We start from the raw sequence: 13,770 nt of genomic DNA on the forward strand, positions 1-13,770 counted from the left end.
CAAAGGGTTAAAACAAAAATATCATACTGTTGCAAAAATGTCCTTGCTGTTATGGTTTACTCAAACTGGTCCTCACAAAGGTACATGTCCACGAGTACACAGAGTTCAGGCACAGTGATGGGTGTGGTGTGTTTGAGTATTCAAATGATGGAGGATTTCATTAAGGATATAAAGCAAGGTCATACACCACTCCTATAGCGAGCACACACACACACTCACGCACACAAACAGACTTGTGAGAGTGAAAAAAAATCACAGAGGAGCTAGTTTCTCACGGCATGTCTGGCTAACAGCTTCCAGCTGTTGCCTGGTTGGGAGAGCTGCTATGGGAACACACCGAGTACAAAGGGAAACATGGGATTCATTAGCAAATGGACACAGAAGGAGAATAAAAGAAACCAGCATGGCGAGGCTGGGTGTCCTCACAGACACTGACAACTGATTCCTCTGATAGAAACCACTTTCTATGTGGTACAGTATGAAAACTACTGTTTGCATGTGTGTGTATTCGGTGTAGCTGGTGTTCCATGATACAAGCGTACATGTTCAGTTGTACAAACAATCCATTTGTTCAGATGTCTGCATCTCCTGCCAGTACACTAGAACGGTTCCATGCTGCATTTACACAAAGAAAGATTGTTCAGTGTGATCAGAGGTAGCAGCCAACCACATGACAGAGTAGCCTGCAAATCAAAAGTGACAAAATGTCGAGGCAGGCTTTGTTTCACGAGCCTGCCTGGATGCATTAGTGCAGCTGTTTAATCTCGTGGTCTGCGGTTAGGTGATGAGTAATATATTTTATCTTTGGAGTGTATCTTCCTTTGACTCCACAGGAAATCCTGCTTCTCCTGCTCCTGGAGCCCAGAGTGTGAGAGGGAAATGACTGAGGCCTGGATGTGATGACAAGAGAGTGAGTGTGTCCGGAGGAAAGGAAGTGGTGACTACATGAGGGGATCCCCTTTGATAAGTCTGACTGATACTCTGACCCTTTCAGCAGGATGGCCTGGAGGGATTTGATCTGAGCCACCTGGGAGTGACTGGCTGAATGACTTCACATTTTTCATTTTAAAAAGGAAAAGAGGAGAAAACTAGAATTACTCCCGCGTGGTTGCATGCCTCCGTGAACCTGTGAAGTTGCAGTGGTTCCAGACTCATGTAGCCATGACAGTTGACAATGCTTCAGACATGAATGTTGCTGAAAAGAAGCTACAGGTTTTTAAACATAGATGTTTCACACACATCTTCAACCTGGCAACAGAAGACCTGTACAATCAGCAGAGTTTCAAGGTGGGCACCCAAGATTAGTGTCACCAATTCAGTATCTGACCCAATGCTTCCCCTTCTGTTCCTGAGTTATGACGCTGAATAACGGCCAGAAAAGTGTTTTATGCAGAACATTATCGCCCCTTTTCGACAGTCATGGGCTTGGCAACTTTACAACCACTCCATTACTTCCCCCGTTACTTTTGTTGCATGTGTTTTTCCACAGCAGGGCAGGTAAAAGAAGTTTAGCTGTTGGAGGTGACCTGTTTGCAGAGGTGCAGTAAGAGCCTGTTGTCTGCAGCTCTTCATCAACATCTCACTGTGGCTGTTTCTGCTTTTACTCTTCCTCCCTGCTGAATTATTAGACTTGTCTTAATTGAAGAAAAGCTGCTAACAAAACTATTTCAGTAATAGCACATTCCATTTCCTATAGATTCTTCACAATAAAAGTCCCCCATGATTTTGTTATGGATAGACTTTTATTGAGAAACTATACTCCAAACCACAGAGATGCAGTTAGAAGCTAGAACACTTGTTTAGGGGGGAGCAGAGGGGTTGACAGGGGTTGGCTGAGGTTGGCGAGACATCACTGCTACCGCCAAAGATGGTCCATCTCTGGCATAGCTTGGCATCTAAACTGATAATGGAAACATACATCGGCACAGCATGGCTTTACTCTGCGTGGCCAAGAGTGACAATGGAAAAAGGGTATATGATGTCACAGTGAAGTTGACCTTTGACCTTTTGGATATAAAATCATTACCTCATCATTATCTTCTGTTAGACATTTGTGTGAAATTCGTATTTTGTGAGGTCACAGTGACTTTTGACCACCAAATTCTAATCAGTTCATCGTTGAGTCCAAGTAGACATTTGTGCCAAATTTGAAGAAAGGCCTTGTTGAGATATTGTGTTCACAAGAATGGGATGGATGGGCAACTCAAAAACATAATGTTTCGAGGCCAAACTGTCCCTGGCGTGCAGGTATTAAAAAACAAAACAACAAAAAAAACAAAAAACAAAAATAAAATCAGACAAAGGCATAATCTTGAGAACATTCATCAATAATTTATTTTCTTACTCTCAAGAGCCACCACTGCTTCTCATCTTGAAAATTCATCAATTTCCAACAACACAGTTTTGAAAAATGTAAAGTTACTATACAAATTTTTAATAGAAAAAAGAATAAATTAACTGTGGAATTCAGTTATCTTTTTTGTTTTTTATCAATTCCACATTTTTTTTCCTACAACACCTTTAATGTATTGTTACAGTTGAACAGAACTGATAAAATCAAGTTACATGCTCTATTGTCTGGTAGGGAAAGTGTTCTACTATTAAACTGTCTGTTAAAATAAGCTTCATTTTGCACATCTGGTAATTGAATCTATTGATAACAATGAAGATGTCTAGATCCTACGTGACAAAGCAGTAACTGGTCATTTTGTAGCACCTGAAAGGGTTGTTACAATGTCAGAACTAAAAAAAAAACCCAAAAACAATACTGGTTCATATAAAATGGAACATTGTTAAAACAATGAATGTGAATGTTAAAAACCCCACAAAACCTTACAGTGCCCCTCCGTACATACAGGAAAAAGACTGATAAAAGAGTTAGTTCGTTTCTCTTGGAGTATTACAAAAACCTCATACGTTTCTATGGAGCACAGAAAATATGGTGTGTTTGGAGCTACAGAGGGAGGGGGGACGTCACACTTCTTCACATCGGGCTCAGAGGTCAGAGATTACCACAAGGTTAAGAAGATAGGACTTTCTGAGGGGGGCGAGGAAACACTATGGAGCAAAACGTGCTAATGTTAGCATATAGAAGTCAGATGCTGAATGTCTTTGGGGGTCTTTTTTGTCAGTGGATCTGCAGGGCATGCACGGGATTGTGTCTTTAGCACGCAAACAGTGGGCGAAGACTTCGAGTGAGCAAAGCAGGGTCAAACTTGCACTCTAATAGGTGACTTGAATATACTAGAGACCTATGAGATGGTAACCATTAACCTGGTTCCAATCCTGGGTAAAGACTGATCAAATGTGACCAGGCATGGAGGTGGGTAACTCTTGGAGAACCAACCATGCAGGGAGTGGGCTAAAGCCTTCTTATTTAAATAGTAGTAAGTGGCAAATTACAACAACTGGTGTCAGTGCATAAAGGAGACACAACACTATGAGGGACAGGGTGAGATGCGCACCATTCCTCCTCCACGTTACACCAATTATCCAGACGTAATGGTGCTCCAAGTCTGTAAAATGTCTCTCTATCACCGAGGCGTCATAATCTTAGTAAAATCAACATTTGATTAATTCAGATTTGTGCAACAATGAAGTTTAAACATAAACTCTGGTTAGGGGAAGATGATTTCGATACAGCTAAAACATGCAGAGTTCTACTTCCTTCTTACAAAACCAGATGTGCTTTTCTAACCCTGTTCTGAATATCGGATTGATTGGCATGTTTGAGAAAATAATTGTTTGTGTCACTTCTGGCTATGGCTTCTCTTCTGGCCCTGACAGCGGGGTATTGATTATTGTCGACCTGAAATTCGATGTCCGTGTACTTAATAAAAAGAGCACTGTCGCGCGACACATTATCAGTGGTTCTAGCTTCTCTACTTTCCCAATACGCACTTTGATACAACTCATTATTAAAATATTGAGAGTTGAAAATGGGAACACACTAATTGTAGGTCCAGTCCTCATAGACACTGTTAATGTTGTGCTTTTCAAAGTACATTTGAATAAAGAGAAAAGTTACAGAATGGCTATAATCTGTGGGGAGTTACTGTTTCTATCTTAAAGGAGTGGCTGAATTACAGTACAAATGTAAAGCACCAACATGTTTGGCACTGATGAACTTGTACTCAGAGTTCACACTGTGTGTGTTCAGTCGGGGCGCTCCTGTGATGCTGAAGAGATGGACAGAAAGATGAGAAAGCACAGTGCTACAAAAGGGGGACTTACAGATACTCAGCATGGCAAGAACCGGTACACAGCCAAAGACCAACATTGAAGTAGAGACACTTGTGATAAAAAAAGATGAGATTTACCACTGATTAGTCTCAATATTAAACACAAGTAACGCCAACAGATGTCAACAGTCAGAAAACTTTCAGGGGTGAGAATGAAAAATGTGAAAAGATGGAAACCAATCGTCTTGTTTCTGTATCAAAATTACCGCCAAAGTCAAATGCCTTGACTTGATGTGGCCATGTTAACACCCCCGAATGACCCTCACCCGACCCCACCCCCACACTCTGGCTAAGCACTGATCACAATGTGGCCAAACATGTGGACAGAGACTTCCTAAAAAGACCAAAGACGTTAAATAAACATGAAGTCACTGAAATAAGCATAGATTAATGCCAAACCCAATAACCACAACTCCAAATTCTCCCTATGATGCACTAATGATCTTTTACTCCAAGCATCACAAGGCAGAGAACACGGCAAAATGCCCGCTTCAATTCACTCTGTAGATTCACACCAGTTCGTATGCTTGTCCAATGTTTTGTTATTGCTATAGTCCTCATCGTAGAGTCCCGTGAACCATCCTGATATTGTCACTGTGAATTCACTCTCATACAGTTATCTGACAGTCACTTTTCTGCACGGGCACCAGCCCAGGGACCCTGGTGTGACCAGTCAATCCAGTAAGTTGTCTTTGGTTGTGGGTTAAACTGAGCAGGAGTTGAATTTGTCATCTAAATGTTTGTTAATCCAGATTTTTTTTTTAAAGTCTGTGTCATCTTCTCTTCTTATAAATATGCTGGGACAAATAAACAAAAAAGACAAACAACATTAATGGGAGTAATGGAATCCAACACAGTTCATTTGGGCCTGATAATGAGTTTTAAACTGGTGGCTCAAATCCAGCAGGTATCCTCTGATTGGGTGGCAGTGCACTGAAGTCAGTTAGGTCAGGGGACCAAAGATGAGATATGAAACCGATCCTGTCATGGCCGATGTTGCTTCTGTTGAGTTTGAGTTGTATGTTTGATATTTTTCTGTGCTCTCTTCCCATCGCTCCTTTTTTTCCTCCTTGCCCCATTGCTTGTGTGCTGAGGGTGAGTAAAGAACGGGCTCTGTGGTGCTGCAGGGCAACAGTTCAACAGCTGAGGTGGTGCTTCTCAGTCTGTCCTGTGAAATCTGCCCTTATCAGAGCCCAGCGAGTGTGTCCCTGTCCAGCTGAGCTGTGATAGAGGGGCATAATAAGAGAGGTGGTGAGATGGATGGAGGGCAGAATCTAGGGAGGAGGGAGGCTCATGTCCAGTCCGCCAGTCCGGTCAGGGCAGGGTTTTCGTAGGGCCTTAAGGATGAGGTTGTTGGTTGTCGATGGGTAGTAGTGGGGGACAGTGGAGAGGCAGTAGGAGAGGGCAATGGAACTTTTCTGGGCCCTTTAGGAAGGTCTCAGACCAGGGTTCCAGGTTTGGCCTTATCGTGTCCGTACCACTGCACATCTGCCAGCTCTGAACACAGGGGGCTGCTGAGGAAACAGCTGTCACTGAAAGACCTGCAGAGGAAGACACAGACCAGGATGAGACTGATATCAGAGAGAAGCCTTTTATCTCAAACTGCAAGTATGTCATTTAACATTTTTAAGGAGCAGTGTGTTGGATTCATAGGATTTAGAGGCATCTAGTGGTGAGGACTGCAGTTTGCAACCAGCTGAAACGTCTCCAATGTGCCGAACATGAACTCGCGCTTTGGAATCCTTCAGTGTTCAAGTGTTCAGAGGGTTTTAACCATGCATCAAATTATCCGCAGAGGTCTCCTTCTCTCCAAAACAAATGGACCAAGTAATTAAAACTGGCAAAAACACTGATTAAAGCAGTTTCACATAATAAATCAGTGTTTCTCCAACAGTGCTTGGCTTGTCGTAGACGGGCTGCTTGCCCAGCACCTGCTGATGTGTGTTTACCTTTTTTCTCTGATAACTTGAGATCTAGATGTTCAGGAGGTTTTTACGAGGAGTCGAATTATCCGCAGAGGTCTCTTTCTCTCCAAAACAAACGGACACAGTGATTTAAACCGGTAAAAACCCTGAAACAACGTTTTGATCATAGCGTTAGTTCAGGCAGGACACGATGTCAAGCTACATCAGCTGATCTCAAACAGCCCAATCAACTGATGGAGCAGCCAACTGATGAAAGATGGGGGGTCTTTGCTGCTGCTCTCCCTGCCTTAGGCTTTCCATGTAGACGCATGGAAGGGCAGGGAGGTCTGCCTCTCTGTCTCAGGCTTCCCTCATGTACATGTGGAAGGGTAGACAGGTGTGCTCTTTCTGCCTTATGGCTTTCCATGTGGTGCGCATGGAAGAGGCTTTCTGGCCTGAGAAAAGGCAGAGGGGCCCCAGAACAGAGCCATACCGCCAAATATAATACTACAAATGGAAATAAAGTTGTTCCTGACTGAAATCTGTTTTATGACAAGGCTCGTTGCGGGGGGGGGGGGGGGGCTGTGAATTATGGTGGTTGACACAAAAACGCGAATGTCTCTATCTAGATCCATTGTTTGGATTGTCGGTACTGGACTACTGCAGAGACACGGTGGTGCAACATGATGGACTCTGTGTGAGGACCTGCTCCCTATGTAGATATAAACGTCTCATTCTAAGGGTGCTTTCAGACCTAGAGTTGTCTTGCTTTGGTCTGAATCAGGGACTAATTTTGTTACAAAGTTGCATAATTGCCTAGAGTTTGTTCTAGTTCTCACGGAAGTATTTACAAGCGGACCAGATCAAATGCCTTGTGCGAGAAAGCTGCTCCTGATTGGTCAGAATTTCCATGCGTGAAAAATCCAGAAAGTTAACAAAACACTGATGTAGAGTACACTTGCAAGATAAATGCAACACTAGATTTTAGCGCTGTTCATCATGTGCTATATTGCTTGCATTGTTCATTTTAGTCAAACCGTACATTTTGAAAACGAGGCGCGGCTCCAACTAGAAAACAATGTTTTGATGCACTGAATGTGCCGAATGTGCATATTAAGGCAGTACAGGGGGAGGTGTACATTAATTATTCTCCAGGACTGTAGCATGCTCATGTTTAACCCAAACAATGAGCAATGTGATTGCAGTTGGTTCAGATCGAGGACTGAACACATTCTTATCACAAAAGAACAGCACCAGAGTTCGTTTGTAACCAGACCGAGACCACCTCTTCAAGAAGGTCTCGATTCGGTTGTTTTGGTGCGCACCCAAGTGTGATTGCTCTGTTCACACCTTCCCAAATGACCAAACCGAACCAAACAGGGCAGGTGTGAAAGCACCCTAAGGTAACGAAAATACAATGATTCTCTTTTTCAGGTGATCATACACTAGAAGAACATACATATAATAATATATTCCAGTTCTGCCAATATATCACTGTAAATCCTACACACTGGGCCTTTAATAGATACTATCATCTACATGGTTTCAAGTGTTTATTTGCTCTTGGGATTGTTTGTTAAAGAATGTCGTCTGTTACAACACATACAGCACATGGTTTATTATTTCTATTAGTAAATCCTGTAAGGAATTAGCCACAGTGTTGGTTTCAGACCACAAAGCAGAGCACATGCAGAGATCAGATACAGATACAGCCAAAGAAGAAGTACACAAAACAAATACCGCCACCATCAGAGAGCAAGAAATTGCCCACTTTCCCCATTGTCAGCCCCCAAGAGTTGATAATGAAAGTGACAAGTGAAGTCGCATGGGTGCTTTATGCTTTTAGAAACATGTACAGACAGATTTCTATAAATAAAAGTCTGACTGTCACATTTCATTTCTTTTACTCATGCTTGTTTTCTCTCTGTTATGCTCCTGCTGTGTATTCCAAACAGTACACTGTAGGTTTAGACCACTGGGAGGCCGAGACCACAGACAGTACCTCTATGCATCAGAGCTGGGCTGAGGGGGAGACTGACAGACGTCCTCAGTAGGAGAGCTGTCTGCTGTGCCTCTAAACCAGGAGAGAGGACACACACACAAGGAAAGGAGGGTTAGTGCAGACAGAGAGAGACGAGGAAGAAATGACAAATATTAGGTAAAAAGAGTAATTTCCATGACGACAAGGTAATCGGAGGTGTGAAAGATGACAGGGGAAAGAGTGAAGAGACAAGGAACAAAGATGCAGTGAGTGAAAAAAAAACACAAAGAGGAGTGACATCATTGGAATATAAGAAAGGTTTAAAAATAGATGTTAACCCCGGATCACATAATCATCCTCTAGGATTAGTTCAACGTGTAAAACAACATCAGCTGACAGGTACAACAGTCAAAGCTTGTGAAGATGTTAGAGTGAAGTTTGGAGAGAAAGGAGCTGAGTAGCCAGGATGCAGTTTGTCCTGAAATTAATGAAAGTCATATCTGGCTTCAAACACCTTGGTCTGCAGCAGCGTGTGTGCCTGATGATGTGTTTCTTACCCGCTCTGCCAGTTGAGGATGTGCTGTGGGCTACAGGGCGGTGTGGGTGTGGCTGCGTGTTCACTGGAGGGCGTCATACTCCTCTGGCTGTGAGGGGACGCAGCTATGGGGAAAACTGACAGTTAGTCCTGCTGAATGAGATACAACACATGCAGCATGACACAGAGAGAGAGAGACACACACACAAGAAACAAACATACACAGAGACACGTGGACACACAGATACAAAGCAAACACACATAATAGAGGCTACAGCGAGGTGAGGGGCAAAGGAATTTCAACTATGCTACACAAATGGGAGGTGAGGGGGTGTGGCCTCAGAGCCACTCACAGCATTTGGCCTGGGGTCATGTTAGACAAACATAACATGTGACAGGCATACACAAGCCTCGTTGGCGCAGTAGGCAGCGCGTCAGTCTCATAATCTGAAGGTCGTGAGTTCGAGCCTCACACGGGGCAATGTGTTTTCATATTTCCATTATTTGTCCACACGTATGTGAAATTTAAAACTTAAAAGCATTGTCTAACTAGAGACTTGTCAAACACAGTCTTAGGCTGAACCAAAATGTCCACAATCCCACATACTTGCAGAGCAACCAGGCTACCTATGTTACTAATACATTAGACATTACATACATACATTACATAATTCATAGCAGGGCTATTTAATTACAAATTCAATGGTCCAGAATTTAAAAGCAGGAAATGATGGGCCAGACCTTCTCAGCAGCCTATTTGAAACCTTTTTTAGCTTCTGGTACTGACACATTTAAAACCAATTCAAATTAATGCAGTGATTTTCACAATTTTGTATTTATTTTTCAATATTAATATATATCATTTGTTTCACTTTGAATATTAAAAATATATTTTTGGTTATATCTGACTATTTGGAGATGAGGGTGATTAGTTTCATTGGTGGTTTTCATTGTCAGTGTTACATTTCGGGGTTGACAGAGACATATCTTTAGCAGAGCGCTTCCCGACTTGTTGTGACTGTCAAAAGCCAGATGTTTTGAAAAGCTACTTAGCATCATCAGAACTGTGTCACATAAAAAAAGAAATAATTTGTTAAAGATATGATTGGTGGAGTCGCTACCCTACTTCCTGCCTGATTAGTACTGCGCCATGTGTTACTCTCAAAAGTAATGAGAAGAACACGAGATAGCTCCCTTGTTAGCTACTTCCATACACTATATATGTAGTTTATATATTTGTAATATATTAGATGTATGTATGCTGCACCCCTTGGAGGTTGCTCCCCAGCTGGATGTTGCCCGCAGTTTGCCAACTGAATAAGCCTGATTTACAAGGTCAAACTGCGCAGTTTTTAATTTCTAAAGTTCCCCATCAAAAGTGAAAAACATGGATCCACCTACAATATGAGAATCCTCAGCCTGAGATGAGAGGGTTTTAATGTGAGTTTTATGTGACCAAATTCTTTGAGGGATCAGACCATGTCCAGAACATCTCCCAGTCATTAAACGTTTAAATACACTTTGTACTGATTTAAGATTAAAAATACATGTTGAGTCATTAAGTTACTCAGCTCATGTTCTCTGTCATCACTCAAAGCTCACAACTACTCATAAGCCTCGAGGAACATCTGTCTCATAATGTGAGGGTTGTGAGTTATATTAATATTTACTCACCAATTCAGTCAAAGTTTGTCATTTGTGAGCCTCACATGGGGCAGATACATGTTTCCTATTTACACTACTTAACCTCACTGTTACAATTTTAACTGGAGAAGCCCAGTATTACCATTGACCTTCAGAATTAAGTCATAAGTTGCGTTTGGATTCACATACTTTCTTGTTTTTTTACTTTCAGTACATACTGCAGCTGCCCTTACAAAGTGCATATTGTTGCATTGAGTATGCACAGAATTGGGATATACTTCTTTGTCATAACACTGTGCCTTGAACTTTGAGCCTCTCACATATCAGTCGCAGTCTGTAGTGCGAGCTGTCATCTGTCTGCGGCTCAGTCAGTTTGACATATCTTCCTCTGTGCAGAGGATTGTGGGTCAGACAAGCATGTTGGCTTGCATACAAAATGCGACCAGATGCAGTAGGACCGTGTGTTACTCTCATAATCTGAAAGCTGTGAGTTCAAGCCTCACACAGGTTGTTGTCTTTTCTAAGATGGACACTTATTGTTCAAATCTATGACCAAACAAACTATTTGTTTAACTCAATAAACAGAAACAGTGTACAGCTTTTATCTAAGACACATTATGATAGTTTTAACCCATGTGAGAAAGGGTTTAATGTGAATAAATGAGGAAAACCCACCTGGTGAGCCCTTGGCGAGTGTCCCTACTCTACTCCCTCGACCATGTCCCAGAGTGCCTTGCTGTGACCCTGTCTCGGAGGAAGTAGACCCCGAATGTGAGTGACTCCTCTCCTTCAGGCTCCCTGAGGACCTCTGGTACCAGCACCGCAGCTCTTCAGACACTGCTGCCCTCCCCCCTCCACTTCCACCACCCTCTCGCCCCAATGACGGAGTCCGTACGATCTGAGAGCGTGACGGTGTGAGTCGGCCGCTCCCTTCTCCTCCCTCCTCTCCCCCCCAGGCCTCCTTATACAGTCCCCCGGCCGTGTAGGAGCTGGAGGTCTTGAACTGGGCCTTGACGCTGTAGTGGCCCTCTTGGTCGCTCTCCAGGCTGCGCACCACCACGGGGTTGGGGCTGCCCTCCACATATAGCGGGTACTCCTTGATGCGGTACTGAGAGGAGGGCTGGCTCTGGCTGTGGAGGTAGACTCCGTGGTGTCCCCCTCCCATCCCACCTCCACCTGAGCCTCCACCAGAGCCGTTCTTAGCTGCCAGGTTTGGCATGGAGCCGGAGTTAGAGGAACCCAGGTGACCTGCAGACCTGGAGACAGAACAAAGGACAACATATACATCAGTCTCACTAAAAACACACTACCAAAACAGTTGTGTAAGAAAAACCTTTCCCCGATCCTCACCTATGCCTTTGCCTCTGCCTCTGCCTGGCTTTGGAGGGTGAGTCCTCTCCCAGAGTGGAGTAGTTGGGATTGCTGCCAGGAGGTCCACCAGAGGGGTAGTAATGCTCCGAGCTGCTTTGGCTGGTGCAGGATGAACAGTCGTCCAGTGGATCGGAGCCATTGGAGCTGCGTCCTGGGGCCAGGAAGAAGTCAGGGCTGCCAAGTGTGCCCAGAGTGTGCGGGTGTGCATCGGGGTCGGGTGCCAACAGTTTGCCCTGGGACTCAAGGCTTGAGCTGCGGTTCCTAAAGTGCTGAGCGAGACTGTGCAGACGTGTCGGACTGATGTCCACTGACCTGTGAGATGAAAAATCCCAAAAAAATGTTCAATACTGGGGCTGAGCTGGAACAGATCTACAGAATTAATCAAGCTATGAATTTAATAATATAGAACGAGGTGATTTTTTTTCTTTTACAAGCAAACCTGCATGAGAGGAAGAGAGTACAAATAGTAGAGTTTTTAAGACTTGTCATAACTAAGCCTTTTCATAGATAGATAAAATCTGTTATAGAGAGATACAGGTCTTAAATAACCACTTAACAATTGAAGATATAAAGACTGACCTAGTGGAATGTATGTAGTGTGGGGTCCTGGTCTTCAGGTCCGGGGTCGATGGCATGCTGGACTGAGAATTCCAGTGGGGGAGGCTCCTGATGGGGCTGCTCTGCAGTGAGTTACTACCCCCTGCTTCTGCACTGCCAGAGCTTGGGAAACGCCTGTGACTTGACAAAGACAAATTAATGTTATACTCCCCTTTCAAACTGGCAAACTATGTATAATGTGCTCTGCTGAATATGCAGTCAACTCATATTTGATGTTTTAATTTCAGGGCTATCAAAGTGTGAAAGTGTAGTTTCATACACTTGCTAATTTTGTCTGGATTTGTGAATTTTGAGATGACTAAACAATAGGTGCTTCACAAAGTCAAGGAGGACTTTTACATTGTCTAGAATCCCATCTTACTTAAATTCACTTGTTTAATCCTTGACTGCAATACTTCTGCAAAGTCTCACACACATTCATTAATACACAGTGGCTTTTTTTTTTATAAAAGGCTAGTTAGGATAAACTCCCTCATACCTAGAATGAGAGGAGCGTTTCTTGACTTTTTCATAGGGCTCATCCAGTGACGATTCACTCCACATCTTGGGTTTGATGGGTGATTTATCGTAGTCAGAGCGCGAGTAGTGCAGGTGTCGCAGGCCATCCAGGGACTGCGGTGGAGGGGGCCGACTGTGAGATGGCGGCCGAGGAGGGAGGCCCTTGTGAGGCGATGCTACTGGGGAGAAGGTGGGTGTACCTGTGACTTGAGGATCATCTGAAACAGAGTAATCACCGGATTGAGTTGGAGTGATCAAGATATTTTAACATTTCATGGAATCAGGAAAAAAAGCACAATTATTAACGAATAATTATCATCTTGCAGAGTAACATGAGGGCCAGAGACTCACCATCATCTAAGACCAGTGCGTCAGATAATGAACTGTCTTCAGAACCAATATTGGCCTCTACAGGACACAGAAACAAAGATGAGAGGTTAGAGATTGTATCAAAAAAGCATCCATGTTTCAATCTTGTCTGCTTCATGATCCAATGTGTGCACTTCTATTACAGCTCTTAACGGTACTTGAGAACAATATTACTGTGTGTAGTGGCAACTACAGCTAATAGAAATTAAGAGATATTAAAACAACTTGATTTTCCTGTAGTGAATAGGAGAATATTAGTACCCTCTATGATAAGCGACGCCCTCTGCGTAGGCTTCTTGCCAGAGCGGACCCGGTACTCATTGATAGAGTTCTCAATTTCCTGTAGCTTCTTCAGTGCGTTCAGATAAGAAGTCTTCCTCTGTTTCTTCAGCTTCTTGCTGCTCACGTGAGGATCGCTGGCAAGACGCCTGGCTGCCTCTGTAATCTGGGACTGAATGGCAAACTCCCGCTCCAAACGCTCCAGTTCCTCTTCCTGGGAGAAGCACACACACACACACACACACACACACACACACACAAACATGAGTGCAAACTCCGAGCAACGCAAGCACAAAACACTAAATTTGCTCACAGTTTTAGCAACAGAAA

General features: G+C 43.4%; 1 protein-coding gene and 1 non-coding gene across 14 annotated transcripts in view; one reads left to right on the top strand and one right to left on the bottom strand.

The window, feature by feature from the left end:
- Nucleotides 1-2,500: 2,500 nt before the first annotated feature.
- frmd4a (FERM domain containing 4A) overlaps nucleotides 2,501-13,770 on the bottom strand; it is a 125,223-nt gene continuing 113,953 nt past the window's right edge. For 10 of the 13 annotated variants that reach the window (XM_050073234.1, XM_050073237.1, XM_050073235.1 and 7 more), the window contains 8 exons: nucleotides 13,423-13,654; nucleotides 13,144-13,200; nucleotides 12,773-13,010; nucleotides 12,256-12,414; nucleotides 11,656-11,988; nucleotides 10,981-11,561; nucleotides 8,684-8,786; nucleotides 2,501-5,782 (listed from right to left, as the gene is read on the bottom strand). In XM_050073234.1, the coding sequence (XP_049929191.1) occupies nucleotides 5,680-5,782; nucleotides 8,684-8,786; nucleotides 10,981-11,561; nucleotides 11,656-11,988; nucleotides 12,256-12,414; nucleotides 12,773-13,010; nucleotides 13,144-13,200; nucleotides 13,423-13,654 (1,806 nt within the window). In that variant the 3' untranslated portion in view covers nucleotides 2,501-5,679. Of the gene's footprint in view, nucleotides 5,783-8,147; nucleotides 8,220-8,683; nucleotides 8,787-10,980; nucleotides 11,562-11,655; nucleotides 11,989-12,255; nucleotides 12,415-12,772; nucleotides 13,011-13,143; nucleotides 13,201-13,422; nucleotides 13,655-13,770 lie in introns of all 13 variants that reach the window. The other 3 variants (XM_050073243.1, XM_050073233.1, XM_050073232.1) reach the window with 2 other exon arrangements.
- Nucleotides 9,070-9,142, top strand: trnam-cau (transfer RNA methionine (anticodon CAU)). Its single transcript has one exon. It is a non-coding gene; the product is annotated as a tRNA-Met (tRNA).

Source organism: Epinephelus moara, chromosome 20 (genome assembly GCF_006386435.1).
Source record: "Epinephelus moara isolate mb chromosome 20, YSFRI_EMoa_1.0, whole genome shotgun sequence".
Lineage (NCBI taxonomy): Eukaryota > Metazoa > Chordata > Actinopteri > Perciformes > Serranidae > Epinephelus > Epinephelus moara.